At 43.0% G+C, this 23,826-nt stretch overlaps 1 protein-coding gene across 2 annotated transcripts in view; it reads left to right on the plus strand.

The window, feature by feature from the left end:
• The window catches only part of POLR2G (RNA polymerase II subunit G), a 357,869-nt gene that overhangs the window by 96,909 nt on the left and 237,134 nt on the right, over positions 1-23,826 (plus strand). For both annotated transcript variants that reach the window (XM_044075668.1, XM_044075669.1), the window contains exon 2: positions 18,112-18,221. In XM_044075668.1, coding sequence (XP_043931603.1) covers positions 18,112-18,221 — 110 coding nt within the window. The remainder of the gene's footprint in view (positions 1-18,111; positions 18,222-23,826) is intronic.

Here is a 23,826-nt window from a genome sequence, read left to right on the forward strand (position 1 = left end):
ACTCAGTCATTGTCCATGCCACCACAGCTGATGTGGGATGTCGCTCACTGGGATACGTGATAGGGAACATGGAAGGTATCACTGAGCAAGTGACACAGGCTGGTAGACCCCTGACCTTGGTTGGCATCAGACCCTCACCAGGGATTCCGACAAATTACTGAATGCTAATGAATAAGTGTATCTACAACACCATAGCTGAATGGTTCTTAGCATGCAGTCACTGCATTGCTATGGAATACTGTCTTACCACTCCCACAAAGGTGAGAACATGCAGCTCCTGTACATTAACAACATGTAGACTTTATGCCCCAGACCAGGTGTGCATCCCTCACTACTAGGCTGATAGCATCTACATCTCACACTGTATATACACATCCCACATGCAGCATCTGCACAGAAGACCACGGTCATAATGTTACCCTGTGCAAATACCATGTATTCACATGTGGCAGGCATCACACATGGTAAATATTGAAAGTCTCAGGTACATATGTGTATTTGGCACACACATACATCATGTGTTCATTGCCATAACCGTGTAATCAATGTCATGCATTATTGTGAGGGACAACCCACACACATGGGCATTCTGTGTGTGCACAACACACATGGCATGTCTGTAATCAAAAGCCATACATAATTGTGATATCGTTTAGAAATGGGTATGTGCATCCTGTAGTGTGTTTTCCCAGTTACCAAAAGGGATGTTTCTTTCATACATACTTACCCCCCTTCACACACACTTGCCACCTGCTGGATTCAAACCCCTACCTAACTATGTTATGACACTAGAGACGGACGCATTAGCACAGCGCGCTATTCGCATTACTGGGGAATGTCCTTTCTCCTGATATACTTGTAGGGTGCTGACATCATCAGAGTTTAGAAAGTGGAATGATCATCCTGTGGTGTGTTTTCCCAGTTGCCAAAAGGGATGTTTCTTTCATACCCACACACTTACCCCCTTCACACACACTTGTCATCTGCCGGATTCAAACCCCTACCTAACTATGTTAAGACACTAGAGACGGACGCATTAGCACAGCGCTATTCGCATTACTGGGGAAAGTCCTTTCCCTGATATACTTATAGGGTGCTGACATCATCAGAGTTTAGAAAGTGGAATGATCATCCTGTGGTGTGTTTTCCCAGTTGCCAAAAGGGATGTTTCTTTCATACACACTTACCCCCCTTCACACACACTTGCCACCTGCTGGATTCAAACCCCTACCTAACTATGTTATGACACTAGAGATGGACGATTAGCACGGCCGCTATTCGGATTACTGAGAGAATCCTTTTCTCCAATATACTTATAGGGTGCTGACATCATCAGAGTCTAGAAAGTGGAATGATCATCCTGTGGTGTGTTTTCCCAGTTGCCAAAAGGGATGTTTTTTCATACACACTTACCCCCTTCACACACACTTGCCACCTGCTGGATTCAAACCCCTACCTAACTATGTTATGACACTAGAGACGGACGCATTAGCACGGCGCGCTATTCGGATTACTGAGAGAATCCTTTTCTGCAATATACTTATAGGGTGCTGACATCATCAGAGTCTAGAAAGTGGAATGATCATCCTGTGGTGTGTTTTCCCAGTTGCCAAAAGGGATGTTTCTTTCATACACACTTACACACACTTACCCCCTTCACACACACTTGCCACCTGCTGGATTCAAACCCCTACCTAACTATGTTATGACACTAGAGACGGACGCATTAGCACGGCGCGCTATTCGGATTACTGAGAGAATCCTTTTCTCCAATATACTTATAGGGTGCTTACATGATCAGTGTCTAGAAAGGGGGACGACCATCCTCTGGTGTGTTTTCACATTTGCTAGGGGTAACATTTGGACCAAGTGTGTGAGCATGCCCAGTTCAGCCTTCCTGTGGCATGTTGTGTGAAAGATGTCTCATTTATCTAAGTGTGTGAGCATGCCCAGTGTGGGCTTTACATATGTTGAACTCTGCAGCCCATCACATTTGTGGATGAGTGTGACCTTCAACAAATACCTCCGGTTTATGGTTGTGTGTTCTGTGCCATGTTGTGTAGTTACTGTCCGAATGCTTTTTGTGTGAACAAAACTGGGAGTATACTGTGCCTGCAGGTTTTGCATGGGATACTTTGCACACAATTGTCAACATCCGTTCATACTGACCTAACACTGTAGCACTGTCTAGTGTAGTGTTTCAGTACTTTCACTGTGGTGGTCAGTATCCTGGGCTTCAGTCCTATCACTGATTTACATTTCCATAGTGTGCACAACAGGCTGGTTAAGGTCCAGTTGTGCACATCTGCACAAAGGCAGTGCCTCTACAGACCCTGTTAATTGCTGCCCCATAAGCTTAACAAGTGTAGTCTGCAAATCTATGGAGAGGATCATAATTGAGCTCATAAACAAAGATATAGGGGACATGCAGACATTGTACCCATCCCATTTTGGCTTGGTCAGGGGCAGATCATGCCTTTTGTACTGGGTTGACATCTTCAAATTGGTCACTTAGGCCATTGTTGGGGAAAGGCAGTCCATACAACCTACCTTGGCCTTGCTAACACTTTCAACACAATACCCCACTCAGGTATTGTGGAAAGCCCTCACAACTGAAATGTAAACCCATATGTCACAAGATGGGTTGCAAACTGGCTTAAGGACGGGACCCACAGGGTTAGAGTTGCTGGCACTATGTTAGACTTCAGGCTGGTCACAGGTGGTGTCACACAGGGCTCAGTCCTTGGCCACCATTGTTTGTCATGTACTTCCCATGAGAACAGGCCAACATGGGAGGACTTTGGATGACAATGTTAGCAGATGAGTGCACACTGGGCACCATAGTGGACAGTGCATCACACACAGATATCCTTCAGAAGGGACTCACAGTAACTGATAGCTGGTGCCAGGGCCATGGCCTGAAGTCAGAGTGCACAACATGTGTAGACATACCCTTCAGGAAAAGCAAGGTGACCCCAAGCTACCATATTGGTGGCAATCCTCTAAGCACAGAGGAGGTTATCACGGACCTGGGGACCCAGGTTGACAGTCGCCATTCTTCTCAGACTCACATTGCTAAAGTGGCTAGGAAGACCTTCTACATTGCCCACCTGATAAGGATGGGATTCACATCCAGATCTAGTGGGTCATTGTTCCCCTGTACTCTTCAGTTATCAGACCGGTGATCAAGTCAAATGCCCTATTCTGGCTGTATCTCACCCAACATCTGCAGCAATTGGAGACACCCTGACTGTCCCCACCTAAAGGATCAAGGAACCACAACAGCTGTCATATGCTGCCAGATTGAAGACACTCACACTCTATTCACTCACATACCGTCTGCTTAGAGGTGACATGTGCCTGACATGCGAGGCCATGTCCAAACAGAGATTAATGGACATGCTCCACCTCAGACTCAGAAGATCCACCTGAACCACTAGTGCAGGTGACTGACACCTTAGCAGGGATGTATGTTGGACATGTTGTAGGGATGGAGTTATCACTCGGAGACTCGCTATGCTGTGGAATACAATCCTGGTCCATTTGAGGCAGAGCACCTTGCTGGCTGTGTTCAAGAGGTATCTTGACCTAATGCTAGTCGGAGAATGTGTTTGTCCATCAACACATTGTAAGCGTAGTTTGACATGTCATATGTCTTGTTTAGTATACTGTGCCTCTGTCTACCTGTGACATAACATTGATACCCAGGGTAAACCTCCCATCTCCCATCCACTCATTAGGATTCCTGTTGAGGGGACTCAACCAGTGTCTTTATGGACAACCTGTACTGGTAGTTTACTCGTGTGGGGGTGGCTTCTGTGTTTTGGATAATGCAGTACAGCCTGTCCTATATATGTCAGTGCTGGGGTTCAGTTCCCTCATGTGCATAGCTACCTGCCATTCAGATTGTACAAGGTGCAGCATGTGCATTGATTCCAGCTTGGACATGGCTTTCTACATCAGGCACAGCTTGCATCTGGGTGGACAGCATGGCAGTGTGTGGAGCTGCACTCTGTTTAATCAGACTACACATTACATGTGTTCCAGCTCTGTCATACTCCTGGTGAGGTACTGTTGTGGACTTTACAGGTGCTGGATGTGTGTGCATGAGGTACACCCACAGGGGCTGTTGTGGTCATTTCTACTGGTGATGAAAGATAACTGCAAAACCAGAATGACCTCCCCTTAGCTAGATGTCAGACAGCATGGACCATACAATCACAACTGGAAACAGGATTCTACACCTACCACCCTAGAACACAGTAAAGGAAAGACACTACGGCTGATGCTGCTCAATGCCCAAGGTCTCTACCTCAAGCTGCACACACTCTATGCCCTTCTCAGTATGTAGCACATTGATGTCTGTGCTGTGCCTGAAACCTGGTTCACAGTTTCTGACAGCACCCCAGCACTATCTGGTGTTACCTCATCTCATGCATTCCGGCACCAGCATCCCGACAACAACAAGAAGGATGGTGGGTGTCCATATTCATCAAGGACACCCTCACCTCATGGTTGGTGGCAACACACTATGCATCGGAGACCATCCAGGTGCCAGTGACCGTAGGCAAGACTGCTCTGCAGTTTGTAGCATGTTACATGCCACCGCTCAAACTCAGGTACCTCACACAGCTATCCTGCAAACACTGAAGGGGATAAATGTATCTCCAAACACCATCCTACTGGGTGATTCCAACTATCCACATATAGACTGGGATCACTAATCATGCCACAACACTCTAACACAAAGGTTCCAAGAGTTCATACACTGAAATGCCATGGAACAACTGGTCCCAATCCCCTCAAGTGGAGGCAACATACTAGAACACATCATCACAAACATGGGGTCACACTGTTCAACACCAGATGTATACCCATCATTGGTGAGATCAGATCATGGACTACTCTCAGTGGGAGTCCACATCCCACCCACACCCCAGATGGGAAAAGAAACAGTGAAGACCTTGTCAAATGCCGACTTCACATTTCTGAGCACTGGTGTGGTCTCTTTCAAGGCCCCCAGGCCAGCGGACACCATTACCCAAGCCACTGTATCACTTAGAAATGCCTTCTACCAGCACCTCCAGGACTGCATGGTTCAGGCAATCCAAAATAATAATGACTCTTTGTACCACAGGCAAGCATCCAGTCTGGTGGACCCTAGCCATAAACAAGCTGTACAACACAAGGAAGGAGCTACTACAAGATAGAGTGTAATCCGTATGGGGGAAGACACCCCTGCTCATTGTGAGTAAAACACTGGGTTCCCCATACAATCATCAGAGTCATGTTTAGAGTGCAACCGCACACAGGACTCCCTGGACAATCATGTGCCCTGTTTTACCTATGTTTGAAACCTGGGAGGAAACTCCCAGATATGCTCAGACTTAGTTCAGAATGATGTTGATATCACTGCACCTACAGACATTGGCAACATACTGGCTGACAGGTTCAGTGCAGATTTCTCCCCTCCCCAACTGGGGGGGTATGTACACCAGAGGATTGTAGCCGCCCAAACATCTCCACTGCTGGGGTGGGAACTGCTCAATCCAAGGCAGAAAACACTTTATCCATGGGACCTGATGGTGTCCCCAGTTGTGTGCTCCATGAACTCAATGAGTAATTACACCCGCAGTTAGGGCAGCTGTTTAATCTTAGCCTCACCTCAGGATATGTTCCCAAGGAGTGGCATACATCAATGGTGGACCCACCTCACAAAGGTGGTGCCTCCACCAACCCCAGAAACTACCATCCCATCCCTTGACAAGCCTGTTCTGCTAGGCTATGGAGAGGATCATAATGGGAATTCTAAATGAAGACATAGGGGACTTGCAGACATTGGGTCCAATCCAGTTTGGCTTTGTCAAGGGCAGATCATGCCTTTTAAACTTGGTTGACTTTCTCAAAACACTCACCCAGGCCATTGACGTGGGCAAGGCAGTCCACACAGCCTACCTTGACCTGGCAAAGGCTTTCACCAATACCCCACTCAGGTATCATTGAAAACATCACCAGCTTAATTGTGAACCCATACATCACAGCATGGGTTGCAAACTGGCTAAGTGACGGAACACACAGGGTCAAAGTTGCTGGTGCCAGTTCACACTCCAGAGCTGTGACAAGTGGTGTCCCACAGGGCTCAGTCCTGGGACCACATTTGTTCAGTATCTACTTTTCAGAAGTACGAGCAAGCACAGGAGGATTATGGCTGACAAAGTTTGAAGATGACTGCAAACTGGGAAGCATAGTTGGAAACCCATCTGACACAGACATCCTTCAGAAGGGTTTCATAGAGACGGCTAACTGGTGCCACAGCCATGGCCTTGCATTACACACTAAACAATGCATAGCCATACCCTTCAGGAAGAACAAGGTTACCACTAGTTCCCATGTAGGTGGCAATCCTCTAAGCACACAGGAGGTTATCAGGGACCTGGGCACCCAGGTTGAGAGTAACCTTTTGTTTGACACTCACGTTGCCAGGGTAGTTAGGTAGAACTTCTACATTGCCCACCTCATCATGCAGGGATTCACATCTAGATCCAGGGAGGTCATTGTTCCTTGTACTCTTCACTCATCGGACCATTGATTGAGTGCAATGCCCCATTCAGCATGTATATGACCTGACACCTATGGCAATTGGATGGGCCCACAAATTCCTCGACAGGAGGAGAAAGGGTCTCAAACATATTTCTTATGCTGCCCGACTGGAGGAATTCCAGCTTGATTCCGTGACTTACCGTCTGCTCAGAGGTGACCTGTGCCTGACATCCAAGGCCATGTCCAAACCTGAGTTAATGTACACGCTTCACCTCAAGACCTCTACATCCATCAGAACTACAGTGGCAGGAGATTTAAACCTCAACACAGATATTAATAGGATGTGCTGGAGGGACAGATTCTTCAACCAGAGAGTCCCTATGCTGTGGAACAACATCCTGGTACATGTGAGGCTGAGTACCTCACTGGCTTTATTCAAGTGAGATCTTAAGCAATGGATGGGGGATTGCAGGTATGCCCCAGGGATAACCTCAGTATCACAGCTTGTCAGAGGCACAGCAATATAATGGGCAAATTATCCGTCAGAGTGAAGGTGCGCAGACTCCACGGAACTCTGGTCTAGGCTTATAAATGCCCTAGGGCAGATAGCCTAGTATGAACCTGTGAACCTGTGAACATAGGCCTGGGGCAGTTGCTGCTATTAGGACAGTGGTCCGCAGCAAGCTATATAGTAGTAGTCAGTTTTAGCCATTGGTGTTTGACCATGGCTAATGCATGTTGCTTCTTGTTGTGGTAACAACAGGGGTGTGGTTATCCATGCCATTTATTGGTAGTCACCCTCATTTTGTATCTTGTTCCATGTTTTTGCACATGTACATCACTGTATGAGGTGTGACCCTGGTAGTGTCAGGGTGCTGGTGTGCTTTGACCCTGTTTTCTATTACAGCACTGATATGTGCATTCCCTATACTGTGTGCATTTCCACTGCACACATCTTGCTGTTTATACCTTTGGCATTGGGTAGCATTACATCTAGGTTCCTATCCCTTGTGATAGCTATGAGGTGGGTTTGTGTTTGTGGTTTATGATTGGTGAGGGTGGATGTTAGTCATGGTCCTCAGGTGTGCATATGATACATGGTATTACATTACTTAACACATGGCATTCATGCCTCGGGTGGTGCTGCAGGGCTGCCTCTGTCGGATGCACATACTACACTCCCTGTACATTTGGAAGCAGGTTGTGTCATGTTAGGCATCCCTGTTACTGTATGAGTGAGTCAGAGTGGGTATCGGTCCCAGTGTTCCTACTGACCAAGCATATGTGCTATGCGTTGCCTCTTTGCCAAGGCCAGGGCATACTGGGCACGCCTCCTTCTGCCTACTGGGACAAGGTCAGGTTGTTCCTCCTCCAAGTCACCCCTGCCTGTGGTGGCCTTGGCAATGGTGGGGATGTTTGGCCCAGCCCTGTGCTGGTCCTGCTGCAGCTGTTTCCGCAGGATCATATTATGTAGCATAGCACATATCATGATCATTTGGGTACATGTAGTTGGTGTGTACTGCAAAGCTCCACCAGACGTGTCCAGACACCGGAACCGTGACTTGAGCAGCCCAAACACACGCCTATGATATTACGTGTTTGTGCGTGTGCCTCATTATGGCGTTCCTGTTCGGGTGTGTGTGCATTTCTGATGGGTGTCATCAGCCACGGCTCAAGTGCATAACCAGCATCCCCACTAGGTGTCCGTGTGGGAAGTCCCCATTGGCAAATGATTGGTACAGCTGCGTCAGATGCCAGATGTGGGAATCGTGGTAGCTCCCAGGGCAGCCAGCACACACATTCATTATTATGCCCTGGGCATCACACACGACCTGGCAGTTGATGGAGGGGTATCCCTTGCGGTTAATGTAGACTCTACCCCGCTCACCGGCTGGTGCCTTGATGCGTATGTGCGTGCAGTCTATTGCACCCAGCACCTCAGGGTATCCCGCTATTTGCTGGAAGAGACGATATTGCTGGACACAACCTCACGGTCACTAGGGACATATATATGATCACTGACATGTGGTGACATGGCATCCAGGAACTGGTGCAGTACCCTGGAGGCTGATGCCTGTGATATCCCCATCATATCGCCAGTTGGTCTCTGAAAGGTACCTGTTGCTAGTATTCTTAGGCCAACACATACCTTGGTTTCCACTGGGATGGGTTCCCCTCTGTTGGTTCTGTGTGTGAGGCGTGGCCTGCACAGCTCAACAATCTGCTGCAGGAGCTCTCTGTCCACTCTATAGCTCTACTATCTCCAGCTCATGTAACCCATGGTAGGTGACCCTAGGCCTGTATACTCTTCTCCTTCTCCTCACTCTGGGTTGTCTGTCAGCATCTGCATTATCACCACCCTCAGCAATTCGCCTATGTCTGATTATAACAGCTATGGCAGCCCCTAGCATTTCTGCTCTGAGTTCAGCTTTTTCAGGTTTCAACTCTGATAGCTTAGTTTCTGGCAGTATCTCTTGTGAGAAACAGCCTGCACTGCTCTTTGTTGTGTTTTAAGTGCTGGGTTGGGCTTCTAGTCTGCCTGTGTAATTGCCTGCTTCTAATTGTTTCCACCAATTAACTTTAGTAGTATCTTCTGGCAGTTTCCTGTATTTTGGTTGTTTCCTATTTCCTCTCTGTTTCCTGAGGGGAGCAGTGTGCACACCGGCTTAAACACGCTCACAGTAACTTAAACGCGTGTACACATCCCTACACGGTGTTACACGCCAAGACACATCCTTACACGGTGTTAGCTAGGCTGATTCATGCTAAAACGCCAAGACACCGCCTTACACATCGCAGTGCCGCAAGAAACCGTTGTAAACAGTTTGCAACACGCTCCCACATGTAGAACCTGCCTCACGCACGCTGCTGCATGCACGTATATCAAGAAACTTAGAGTGTAGGGATAGCGTATGCCCTCAATTTCTTGACATTCCTAGTGTTCTGTTGGGACACACCTCCCTCCCTGATGTCTGTCTGTCATCTCTTACCTTACATTGCCCTCCAATCTGGTACATTTCTTTCTATCCTTCCCCCCCATGATGTCACCTACCTCTTACTCTGTTCCTCCCCCTTCTCTAACTCTTACACGACTCAGAAAGTGCTCATTACTTATGTGGCAGTGTGATTCAGTATTGTAAGCCTCATTTACATAGGATTGCCTAGTAATGCTTAGTTACATATCTTACACGGAGCTTCCCCCCCTTGACAACCACTAAACGGAGGCCATATTGTTTTTGCTCTGCAAGTCCCTCCATTGACATTTCATGTAATATATAAATCCCACAATTGTGGGCTTATAAGCTTCGGTTTTCAGTTTTAGGTAGCGCACCCGTTTGCGGTGTGCGCTACAGTTAAACACATAAATCCGTGAAAAAAAAAGTTATATAACTTTTTGCAACACTTTCATGCCAATGGCCACATATTTGGCCATTGGCATGCTTAATGTAACAAATGCACCCTTTATTTGGAGCTGACATAGCTCCGTTTTAATTGCAGAAATGTACTCAGTTGTCAGCTGAGTACATTTCTGCAACACGTCCGTTACACGGACTGGTTTGAGCTTGTGGATCGCTCACATACCTCATTTGCATATCTTGGAGCTGCAAATGAGGTATTGAGCATTTCACGCCCACTCGATGTAAGAGACGTGTTAGCTGTCTCTTACACGGAGATTTGGGCTGTTGCTGAATCAGGAGGCTTACACGGAGGCTTACACTACTCTTAAACTCCGTGTAAGCCTTCCTGAATCTGGCCCTGTGAGTTATTAAATATATACATACTATATTAATATAGTAAATAGGAGAGAATTTAGAAAGGGAGACAAGATGCAGTTAAAATAAATAATGAGAAGAGAGAAAGAAAAGAGAAAATTAAGAGAAATACACATATACTATGTATACTGATTTACAGTATAAATATTTTATGTGCTATATAACCTTCCTTCTGTGAAAGAAAAAGTACCCTGTTTTACATACCTGAGGTAATGTGAAAACTCTCGTGTCATCTGGTTTCAACAAATATAGGTAAAGATTCCAGTAGTTAGTTACCTTTGTTTTAAAATTCCAAGCAGTAAAATCGGTCCTTTAAAGTAATGTTAAAACAATTCATATCTTAGTAGATGCTTTGAGAGATTTGGCTGTAACAGTATCAGTCTTTTTTGCTTCTTTTTGACACATGTCCAGACATTTGTTTCTTTTGTTCTCTTGAGAGAAGGTGACATCCAATCCATATCTTCTGGTAAAGTAATCACGTTATTAGTTTTAATAAATGAAGAGGCTTCCTCGAAGTCAGTAAAAGTCCTCGTCTCGTTGGCATACAGTATTCTTATCTTAGCTGGATATGCAAGTTGTGCCTTGATGTTATTTTGTTTCAGAAACTTTATCATTGGTGGCCACACTTTTTTCCCTTGTTCCATTATTGTAGATGAATAGTAGTTATCAAATCTTATCAGGCTCTGTTTATATTTTAGAGGTGCCTTCCTCCAAGCAGATCTTAAAATCAGTTCCTTGTCCAAGTATGCAAGAAATTTGATAATTATTGACCTAGGAGGAGAGTTTGAGTTAGTGGCAGGTTTCCTCAAGCGCTCTGTGTGCCCTTTCAATGCCAAAGGAAAGTCCTTCTTTTAAATTTAAAAAGTCAGGGCTCCAGCTTGATAAAAAGGAAATATCCTCACCTTTTGTGTTTTCAGGTAATCCGAAAATCCTGATGTCATTTCTCCTCTCCCTATTTTCCAATTTCTGTTCTTCTTTCGGCTTTTCCCAGTTAGGGGTCGCCACAGCGGAACTCCGGTCCGCTAATGATTGGCAGTAGATTTTTACGGTGCAGAGATGCCAGCTCGACGCCAAACCTTCAAGGGCACACCCATTTACACATGTATTTCCAATGCTACTCAACCACGGGGAGGACATGCAGACTCCACACAGAAGGCGCTCCAGCCGAGAATCGAACGGGAGAAACTCTTGCTGTGAGGTGACAACGCTACATCTGCACCACCGCGGCTCCCTATTTTCTTCTTCGTTATTAACCAACCAAGTGTCTTGTTTAAGAAGCAGTTCTTTCTGTGTTTCCTCTTCCTTAAGTCTGATTTCCAAGTCATTTAGAGAAACCTCTATTCCTGTTATCCTTGTCTGGTGGTGGTGTAGCATTTCCTTGAGGGTGTCAGCCTGTTTTTGACAGCTTGTTTTAAGATTTTCCAGGTTCTCTTTAAAATCATCCATCTTCAAAGACAACTCCTGCAGGGTAGAGGCAATCTGTTGTAGTTCCTTCTTTAAGGCAGCATCCTGGTGAGAATTCTTTGAGTTGCTCATTTTAACAAGTGAATATATCTCCAAGCTTTTTGACAGGAAATTATTTGTAAAACTTCACCAAAGTTTCTAATTCTGTAAATTAGTCTTTTATCTATAAGATTTTATACTTTAATGGAAAAAAAAAGAATATTTTTTCCTGTCTCATTTAACTAGTTATATGGAGCTCTAAAATACTGCTGCTTTCAGTTAGCCATTCAGGCTCCGTCGTACTTTGTACTCTTCAGTGAGAGAGGTAAGGCTCTCTCTAACTGGTTGTGAATTACTGTCCAAGCTGACAGTGACTGAATTATCTGTCTGGAAGGCCATTTCCATAACCGCTGATTGCCAAAATTTTATTGTGATATCTAGCTGCCATACAGGGGAGAATTTTGCTAAGTAGATGCATTTTCCCATGCTTACAAGGACATTTAGTAATCCCATTTCCTGTTCCATGTCCAAGTGGGAAGGCCACTTTACATTGTTCATTTCTGAATCTGAGTAAGGCCTTGCTCTTTCTAATTATGGTGGCTGTCAAAAAAGCAGTTACTAGAAAACAGAAATCAAAATCTAAACCAACTATATTAGAAGTAGTGAATGTAGTAACAGAGATAAAACAACTGGAGTTGAGATGTTTAGAAAAAAGGTTGGAACAAACTACATAGGAAAAATGGCAATAGTGGGAGCAATACATACAGGGGAGGAATGAGATTTAAAAGAAGGCAAGGCTTAAATGAGTTATGTAACGTTTGAAAATGATTGAGTAGATTATAAGTGATGTATAATGTTTATAACTGGGAGTGTATCAGTATGGTTTGTGATGTAAAGTGCTTGCAAATAGGACTATGTCATTGTGGTTTGTTTTCATTTATATAAATGATTGCTTATGTCGTAAGTGGTTTAATAAAGATGTTTCTTGCTTAAAAAAAGGGGGACAGGAATTGAATAATTCATGTAACGTTGCTTAGGTTGTGTGATGTATAGCAATATATGTGAAGCATAATGTTTAATTATTTTTTTTTTTTTTTTTTGCTCAAATGAAATGTTTAATTCTAACTTAATACAGTTTGAGTATTTTTATATAAATGCAAATGTGCCTTTGTCACAAATAATTCATTAAAGGTGTTTAACAAAAAAAAAAAAAAAAAAAATCTTGTCATAATTTGCTCCAAGCCCCTTTAACATAGTTGAAAGGACCCCAGCTGGCATGACTTTGTTACAAGCTCCTTTCAGAGTCCGATGTGGTGTGTTTCTCTGTTGTGCACAGTATACTCTCTAATTACTAAAAACATATGAGGGGGGTCACCAGGTTGTATTGTCTGCCTTGTGGATTTTCAAGTCTTGCTTTGGTACATTGTATTTTATGTTGTTTAACTTTGTATACCGTGGTAGTGTACTGATCACAATAGACCATTTTCAGGTGAAGAAATTCACTGAAAAATAAAATGGAAACTAATTCACAAACTTGCCAAAATCCATAGTTGGATAAAGTCCAGCAGACATTTGAAATGCTGAGCAACCAAAGGTATTTTGCTATCGTGGAGTCTGTGTACTGCTATGGTATGGTGACTCTGTATTTATAATTTACTTTGTTCATTGGGAGGCCTGTATAATATTTGATGGGTACAGGCTGCTCGTTTTAATGAACTTTCTTGAAATATAAGGCAGCCCTTGTATTTTCTAGACTTAAATTCTGCAAGTGAGAGATATCTGATATATTTATAGGGCAAGCAGCTACTGCGCATATATTTGTATTTGTTAACTGGGATAGATCACTGATCTCAATTGACTTTCTTCAGACTCCGTCCAGTGAAGTGACTTCCTTAGTCGCACATTTAGGCAAATGGATGTACTTGACACCTTTCATAGATACTTTAGGTCCTGTTAAAAGTGAATGTCGCCCAAGTACTGGATGATCGTTGGGGGGAGGTACACTGACTATAGCAGCAAGTTTTAATATTTTGGTTTTATTTCTCCTTTTTATGCTTCATCCCAGCCAGTGTTTTTCTTTTTTCTTTTTCTTTTCAGTAATTGTTTTGCCCTTTGGAAGAGTCATACTGATATGGAAGCAAAAAAATAGCATATTTATGGGTGTTTTACACTTTAATATCACAGATGTCTGTGATTGTTTTTATTTTCTCTTGTGTTCATTTTTGTGCATTAAGAAGTTCCAAGAGCCTTCCACCCTAAGCAGAAATAATTATATGGGAACAATCAACCAGATCTACTATTAATCAAGGGAGCAACAAAGAAATGCATGTCTTCCTTTTCCAATTTATTGTGGAAAGTACACATTTTTCTGCAGTACTTAGTTGTATGGGATTTTGAGTCATTTTTCAAAATGCCAGCCTTTCTACTCACAGACCTCCAGTATTGCCAAAAATAAAAGAACGTAGCAACACCTATATCAGTACTTTCATATTCTAAGGCCTGTTAACTCCACAAATTTTACAGTGGATGAACCCAGATTTTCAGCTTGTGTCCTTCAGGCTAAGCCCACAAAACTTGCATCTACTTCGGTCCCTGCTTTTGCACATTTCTTTTTTCAATTCTTTTCAAGGTTTATAGCATAGAAGAAAATACTAATAATAGCAAGATACTATGTCATTGTATGTGTGTACTACATTGTTGCAAACCTTATGAAGTGCTTGAAAAAGTTCAGGAGGGTAAAAATGAAATTATAGACTTGCATGAAGAGGTTTTGTTCACATGAATTAGATATACTTTCCTATTTAAGTTCATGTAAGGACTCCTCTCTTTGTACATAGTCATGAATTTTTATGGAAGATGATGTATTAGACACGCAGGAATCCTCTATTCTGAAAAGAAATGTTGACACATTGTGAGAATTTGTGATACAAATTGAATTGCATGCTTTGATTATGCAGGCTTCTAGGAGTACAACAGGGCAGCAACAAGTTTTCCCTTCTGCCTTCCTTGGGAATGCTCCCCAGGAGGCTAAGATGCACAAAGCCACTACTTATAGGTGGGTACCTTGCAACAGTGAGGATGTGTCTAGGGGACTTAGAATGGAAAATATAACAAAACAGGGTAGATTTCTGATGGAATTTATGAAAATGTTTGGTATAGAAGACAATTCAGTAGTAGGAACTCTTGGGAGGATTTGCATATTATTCCCCAAGGTACAATAACTGGGCTTGACTAGATAGAAATTATATTTCACAGCAACATGTGCATTTAATTGAAATCTTTGGCAGAAGTCCACTTACTATTTCAGATTGTGCACTAATGAAAACTAAAAAACTAAGATAAAAATGCAGAGTAATGAAGTAGAACTGAGACACTGACACTTACTGATGTAAATGTTGAAAAGCAAAGAATTTAAGGAATGGGTAGTGGAAATTTGAGAGTTATTAGGGAAGATAGACATATCTTAAGAAGTTATAGGTAAGGAGTGTGATAAAATGAAAGTGGAGTTTAAAAATAGGGCAGAAATAAAAGAAAGAAATATGGTTGAGAAGTAATAGGAATTACTTTGAGGGTCTGACAAAGGTTAAAGTATTGCAGAATAGAGAGAATATCACAGAACAAGAGGAGGGGTAATTGTAGAATGCTTAAACTGAAAATAAAGGGAGTAACTGGATATTATGCATGAGTTTAAAAAAAAATAACTGCTTTAACAATAAGTCTTTCTAATTGCTCCATAGCAAAAAACCTTTTAGCACAATGACTTGGGCAAGAGAAAGCGAAATGTATATTGCCAAACTAAGGGAGCCTGTAACAAAAAAAAAAAAAAAAGAGAGATCATGTAGAGGTCAGAGATATTCTGGAAATTTTACAAAAATTTATCCAAAGCAGGGAAATGTGGAAATCAGGAAAGAGCGCAAATGGAAGTATTAATGGAAGACTTAAGTATGCCAAGGTTAGAGAGAGAGAGAAGGCTCAACAATTAGCAATTAAGGTAAGAGGAGATGTAACAACAGTAATGTGTAATCAGCCTGCAGGAGAGTCACCAGGAGCAGATGGTATTCCTCTGGAAGTTAGGAGGGAAGATGGTGATAAAGATCTGGAAGGTTTAGTTAAACAGTATTTTAAAAGAAGGGCAAGCACCAGCATCCTGGAAGAACGCTGTGGTGGCTGTAATACCTAAAGTTGGTAAATACCCATCAGACCCAGCTTCATATAGACCCATTTCAACTGTAAACTATGATTATAAAGTGTTTGTAACACTAGCTAAATGAATTCCAAGGGTATTGCCAAAACTGATGAGATATGGATCAATGTGATTTTTTTGGAGGGGAGGCAAACATTTGATAACATTAACAGAACGATGATGAACCAGAGGGAAAGTGTTAGAAAGCACAGCTGTTGTTCATGGATCCTGATGCAGAGAAAGCCTTTAACAGAGTAAACTGGGATCTTGAGTATGGCAATTGAAGTAACTGCATTCCCAAATACAATAATAAGGTTAATTAGGAGGAAATATGAAGGATTGAAGGCAAGAAGTAAAGTGAAAGGGCTTCTCTCTGATAAGTTGCGTCTGAAAAGAGGAACCAAGCAGGGATGTCCTCTTTCCACTTTATTCGCTTTATATTTAGACCCATTGGCATAAAAAAAAAAAGAGAGACTCAAATTCAAGATCGTTTGGGATGGTAATTGAGATGTCTTTTCCTGGATTTAACAAGTAGAAAATATCATCTGCAAATAATACCAACTTTTCTCAGTGTTGTGGGAACATCCACACACACCTTTCCTCATCTGCCATATCAGACTCACTTGTTTCCGCCAGTTCTTCTTCACATGCTTTCTGAAAGTATGATAGAACCAGTTCCTACTGCTTAGGTAGGGAAGGGTTTTTATTCAAGGATGTTTAGTGCCAAAAAAAAGAGAGTTTTGGAGACTATTTCTGGATTTTTATTTCCTAAACCTGTTTGTGATGGTGCAAAAATTCAGAATGATGGCACTTCACAACCTGTTACTTCCTCTGCCAAGATTCCTGGCAACACTAGATTTAAAAGATGTTTATAATCACATCCCTATTCATCCAGAGTTTCTTAAGGTTGTGTGTGTCTGGATCACATCATCAGTTCTCTGCCTTACCCGTTGGATACTCCAGTACACCAAGATCGTTCACGAAGTGTCTAGCTCCAGCTGTAGCTCTCTGCGTGTTCCAGGTTATCCCCCATTTTTGCATATTTAGATGACTTGCTTTTTTTTGTAGAGTCTTTTTTAAAGTGTCATGAATCTCTTCTTTGAGTGAGCGATCTCTTACATAGCTGGGATTCCAAGAAAACATTCAAAGTCTTTCTTGACTCCTTCAAATAGGATTGAGTTCCAGGGATGTTAACTAGACACCTCACCATGCAATCACCCAACCTAATTTCTGACCGTCTTGGGGCATGGCTTTCAGAACCATCTTTCCTTTCCTAGGCTGTATAGATGTCACTGATCCTTAGCTTCAGCCTCATGTGAACTTCAGAGATTTGGAGAGCGTCATGTAGAGTACATTATTATGGATAATGAGGAGGGAATAGCTTGACAGACATTTTTCCAGGCTAGCTAAGTCATGCCAGTATTGTTTCTCTAGGTCGGGGATCTCAAACTCGTGGCCCACTGGCCACAAGCACCCCTCAAATGAGGATGATTCTAGATGAGGGAGACTACTGCACTGTGTTCCTAGGTTACTTAATACCCTTTATTTTGTTTTTGCAGTGGTAGCCCTTAGCTTGACTGTATTTTAGCCCTTATGCAGGCCTCATAGTCATTTGTGATTGAGATTCCTGCTCTAGGCAATGTGGATGGAACTTCAAATCCAGATGCATCTTTCCTAATATGTTTGCAGTTCTTCTGTTAATGAGTAGTCTGAGTTCAACACAGTAAACCCATTTCTCTGCTTTTCATAGTGTGTGTAGGGATGTAGGGCTTTTGTTTTTGTTACAGCTTGTGGGTAGTGGTGGTGATGTATTTATCAGAGATTTACTTGCAAAATAAGTATTAATTGGAAAACAGTTTGTTCATCCACTTAATTGTTGTGTTGCTGCTAATTTATTATTGAAACAATGCCTTTCCCGCCTGACTGTTGCCTACTTAAGCATATTTTGTTCAAGACTACCTGTGTCTAAATGGGTCCTTTTTGAATTTCATCTGCAGAAACTAGTTATAGCTGTAGTCTTAACTTTTGCAGTAAGGGCTCTTTCTAATTGGTGAAACAGGTTATTTGATTAATGTAGGTGACTTTTTCTGGTGTTCTCACATCTATTTTAATATGTGGGCATTTAGTATTTATTTATAACACCTAATTGTGTTTGCTTTTATTTCTTTACAGATATCTCTTGAACATGAAATTTTGCTTCATCCTCGCTATTTTGGCCCCAACCTTTTGAACACAGTAAAGCAAAAGCTTTTCACAGAAGTAGAGGGAACTTGCACGGGCAAGTATGTGTTCAAGAAGTGACTTAATGTTTTCTGTGTTTGATCTTTTAAGCATTACATATTCAAGTGAAAAGCACAAAGAATAGTAGATATGAAAGGGTACTCACCTTGTGAAAAGATGTCTGAAGATGACTGAAAGACTCATTAACACTGGTGTAGTGAATGTGGTTTCATAGGTGTAGCTATAGAGTTTCCAACTCCATTTAGTCTTATGACCTTTTACGCCCTGCCAGTATCCACCCTTAGACCACACCTGCTTTCCCCAGGAGGATCATACCAGTAAGTATGCGAATACCCATCCAGTCATCCAGATCCTTTTTAAAGGAAGATTGTGTGGTGCACTATAACTTGCAGGGGGTGTCTTTTCAGTGGTTTGAGAGTTATAAACTTGTCTCTACTCCATATTTTATCTACTGGTGAAGATTTAGGTCCTCTGTTCTAGTTTTGATGGAGCCATTGAATTTGCAGAGATATGAGATCCAAGATAACAGGGTATCTTTTGGCACAAGAAGCGAGGCATCCCCTCTAAGCACATGAGAACTTGAATAAAGAAAGAGACCACCTAGCCTTCCTTGATAGCTCAGGGACTTTAGGCCTGAGATTTTATTTGGTTAGGAACCTTTAGGTCTTTCTGTTTTGATACACTCAGTGAGATGTATCCTGAAGGGGCATTGTACTGACAAACTGGTTTAATCAGTGATGAGTATAAAGGAGTAATTGCCTCATTAGACTTTGAGGATATTCCTTTTGCAATTAGTTGTGCTACATAAAAGGATTTCATTACAATCATTGTCGCATGATGGTCAAAAGAGAGGGAAATTATCATTCCAAGTTCCTAAGTCATGGTGTACATTTTCATTTTGTTGTGATGTGTTGTCTACATGTAATAATGAGGAGAGGGGTTGTCTGCCAGAAGTGACTATTGCAGTTTTAGCATTTCGTTTGAGCCTGCTTTTAATACACCAAGATTTTTCACAGGGAGAGTTAATACTGGAGGGTTAGAGTGTCAGAGGGTGTCTTAATAACAACCCCAATTTTGCAGTCATCTGCAGAATTTGATAGCAAGAGGTCTTGGCTGTTTGCTTGGATATCTGAGAAGTATGGGACAAAATGGAGGGATGCCAGCACCAAGAGCTGAGAGACACTGCTGGTCACTTTCATACATTCTGATGAGGCTGTTGCAACTCGCTGTGTATGGGTTCTGTCTTTCAGCCAGTTTGCTATTGATCTGATCACTTATGGGTCAATTCTTAATGCCGTAGCTTCTCTACGATACCAGCATAGGAAATGATGTTAAAGGCCTTGGCTAAGTAAGTATGCCATCTCTACTTCTTGGCCATCATTTACAGAGTCTGTAAACTGGTTGAAGAAGTTTCTTGGATTCAATAGACGTGGTTTTCCCTTTACAAAGCCAAACCATTGTGAGGTGCAAATTGAATAAGATCCTTGAAGTGTTACTTGTAATACTTTCTAGGGCTTTGCAGGATAAGGCTTGTTAGACTGATGGGTCTGTAGTTATCTGGGTCACTTGTACTGTAGAATTTATGGCAATGGACTACCAGGGTGGCTTATTTTTGAATTTCCAGTAATACTTTGTTCTTGAAGTGACTGCTAACTCTATGTATTTTTATAAATGGGTGTAGGAAGCTTACCTTGCTGTATTTGTCAGGGTTGGTGCAGCCGTAAGTGAAGTTTGATATTTTATTCTAGCATAGGTTGAGGTTGGCATGTTTGTAGTTTTTAAATTCAGTGGGATTTGCTGTAGGGGCTTTTGGGAGTTTTAAAGGAGAAGGTCACAAATTTGTTGTCCGACTTTACTTGGTAAGGATTTACCAGAAGAGCAGTACAAGAGAACCATATTTCTAAGCATGTGGTCAAGAAAGATGATGTGATGTTCTTCTTTCATGTTTCACTGTTGCAGTCATCACACTTGGGTTATCTGCCTGCAGGTAGCCCTCAGTCGGCCTGAATACCAGAGTCTTAGTATTTCTGCGTCTGATACTGTCGCTTCTTCCATGACATCAGGTCTTCGGGGGTATAAAACAGGCAGCCGACGCCATTACATCAGTCTTTCTTGCCGAGGAGGAGCCCGAAGCAGAAGCAGTTAGCAAGTGCTGGTCAGCCGCTACCTGAAATTTTCGTTTTCGAGTTGATAATCCTGAAGTCTTCTAAAGCTAAGTACCCCGTTAGGGATTCTTTTTTCTTGCTCTAACTGATGTCATTAAAAGTTAACAATTGTCTTGCTTGCGGAAAGCAAATACCTCTCAGAGATTTTCATTCTTACTGCGTCACCTGTTTAGGCCCAGACCATGACGTCCCTCGCTGTTGGTTTTGTGTCTTGTTTAATGCCTGAACCATTAGTCGTCGGGCTGTTTTTGTCGCTAAATTATTTTACTCTCGTTCTCCATATTCCGAAATGGCTTCGATAAGCCATCCGACTACCAATCTTCTGAAAAAAAACGTAAAGATAAAGACAGAGACAGACCGCATAGGTCCAAATCTGCCAAAGACGCTTCCATTAAGCTAGTCTCCAGTCCGCCGGTACTCGGTGAGGTGCCTTTGCAGCCACTGATGCCCACTTCTGTGGATTCGTAGGCCTCTGCTCAGGCCCATTCGGAGTCTGGTATGCCGCAAGATGCTTCTTCTACTATGGAACCAGCGGATGTCTCTACCTTAGATGAGTCCGGAGCCACTGTGCAGGCACAGGCTTCTGAGGGTGTATTCCATCCTACCGATGTTCGAATCAAACAGACTGCATTTTTAGCTAAAACTACAGAGTTTCTTAGGTAAAGCGTACGCACTACGCATAGAAAATAGACGACCAAAGCGCATGCTCAAGCTCCCATGCCACAAAAACAAATGCTTAGAATAGCTGAAGACCTTATTACGCTAGTTGGGGGAAGCCAGCCTTCCCCTGCTAAGAGACAAAGAATTGAAGTTCTTTCTGATTCTACAGAGCAGAAGTCTGATGACTCTTGACCCTTCTGATTATCAGGACATGCCCTTATCAGCTTATGAGGATTCAGATGCAGAAGAATCTATTCCCTCTGCCTCCCCTTCAGAGGATTTTTCTTTTGGTGAAACCTTGCATACTTTAAGACAGCATTTCCACTGGGAATGCCAAGATTACCCTCAGTCCAAAAATAGACTTGGAGAATTTTTAGAGTTGCCTCAGCACAGGCCTCTAACTATACCCCCTGTCCTGGATGTTGTAGATGATGTTTTTATGTAATCCAGTCTTACTTCAGACACTACCCCCCCGGCCCCTAGGAAACCTGACAGGTACTACAGAGTACCTGATTTCCCACAAGTTTCTTTTCAAGAATCCTACTGCTGATCCAGAGATAATTTCCCAGGGACCTAAAGATCTTAAGGCTACTACAGGCAAAAATCCTACCCCTTTGGACAGGGATTCCAGAGCTTTAGACAAATGGGGTAAGAAGGTATATACCTCTCCAACTCTTGCTATCAGTACATTAAATTGCCAGTTTCACATGCTGAAGTACCAGCAACATATTATGGAACTAATTAAACAAAAAATGGTGTTTCCAGATTGTGCAGAAAATAAAGATTTACAAGAGTTAATGCATTCTGCAAACCAAGTTAGTAAACATACTTTGCAGTGTGGCTTTGATGCCTTAGAAGCATCTTGCAGGGCTGTAGTCACTGGTTCTGTACTGAGAAGACATGCTTGGCTGAAGGAGCAAACCTTGCCAGATCATGTCAAATCCAAATTGCTAGACGCTCCTTTAAATAAGGACTGTTTGTTTGGCACCAAAGCAGAAGAAGTTCTTAAAAAGATGGAAGAAAAAGCTAATTGTATGCAAACTGTTAAATTCTTACAAGTACAACCACCTAGATTCAGTAGGCATTGCCCTTCAAAACACTGGTCCTTTCCAGCCCCTTCCAGGCCTTCCCAGACAAGACCCAGGGGAAACAGGCCACCCAGACTACAGTCTCAGGGTATGCAGAGATCTAAGCAATGGAGTTCCCCCACCCCAAAAACAGGGAGTGGTAAGCAACCACCCTATGGAAAAAGTTCACTATGACTTGTTCTACCTCCCAGCCCTGCCCAACTGCTTGTGCCCCTAGGAGGAAAACTTGCCCTTCATTCAAAAAACTGGATGTCCATCACTCAGGACCGATGGGTCCTCAACATTGTATCCCAGGGGTACAAATTCTACTTCCATTCACTGCCAACTCCAAGAGGGTTATCGGATCTTCCTCCAAACTAGTGGGCAGAGGCTCAAAAGCAAGTACTTTCCCTGCTCAGTAGCAGAGCTATTCAACCTGTTCCAGTAGAGCAAAGGGGCAGGGTTTCTACTCCAGACTTTTCATGGTGCCCAGAAAAGAGGGCTCTTGTCACCTGATCCTGGATCTTTCAATTCTCAACACCTTTCTGGTGGTCCCAAAATTCAAGATGCTTACCCTGCAACAGCTTCTCCCTATGCTAGCCAAGGATGCCTAATTAGTAACTCTAGACTTAAACAAAGCTTATCTGCACATCCCCATCAGGGAGTCATGCAGGAAATATCTACGTTTCAGGGCAGGATCTATGCGCCATCAGTTCTCTGTAGTTCCCTTTAGCTTATCTACTGCTCCCAGAGTATTCACAAAATGCCTGGCTCCAGCCATTGCATACTGCAGGCAGAGAAATATCCAAATTTGCCCGTACTTGGATGACTGCCTGATTCAGGCAGACAGTCAGGAATTGCTGCTTCACCACCTGGCGTTTGTAAAAAGCCTTCTCACTTCATTGGGGTACACCATCAACGAAAAGAAATCTCAACTAGTACCCAGTCAAAAGATTGTATTCCTGGGAGCAAGCTTGGACACAACTTCCCAGATGGCATTTCTCACTTCAGAAAAAACGGTCTATCTGACAAACTACTCCAAACAAATGGCCACCAGAACCCAGCTATCTGCAAGAAAAATACTGCAAGCCCTAAGGTTCATGGCCTCATATAGTCTACTAATTCCATATGCTAGACTGTATATGAGGAAACTTTAATGGTACTTAAAGTCTTTGGTGCCAGCATTTTCAGGACCTGGAAACAAGTCATTCCTATCATACCTTGTCTAAGGACAGAGTTCCTCTGGTGGGCAGAAGCATGCAACCACAAGAAGGGACTGCATTTCACTCAACCCCACGCCACCCAAACCCTGACAAGACTCATCAGACTACGCATGGGGGGCTCACATGGCAGGCAAATGGATTCAGGGCCACTGGAGCCCAAGGCAGATTCTCCTGCACATCAATCAAAAAGAGATGCTAGCTGTACAGAATGCTCTGACAGCTTTCAAATACCTAATCCTTCCAGGAGAATTACTGATAAAAACAGGCAACACAACAGTTATGTGGTACATAAACAAGCAGGGGGGAACCTATTCTTACCCACTCTGCAGGTTAGCCATGGTCCTCTGGAACACAGCCTTGAGCAACCAAGTCCATCTACAAGCTCAATTCTTGCTTGACAAAATTCACTGGCAGACGACTTGAGCAGAAATCTCCTAGACCCACACAAGTGGAAATTGGAGCCCAACACCTTCAACCTTCTGATCCAGAGGTGGGGGACACCAGAGGTGGATCTCTCTGCCTCTCCGAGAA

This window comes from Protopterus annectens, chromosome 6.part1, assembly GCF_019279795.1.
Source record: "Protopterus annectens isolate FY-2018-M chromosome 6.part1, PAN1.0, whole genome shotgun sequence".
Classification (NCBI taxonomy): domain Eukaryota; kingdom Metazoa; phylum Chordata; order Ceratodontiformes; family Protopteridae; genus Protopterus; species Protopterus annectens.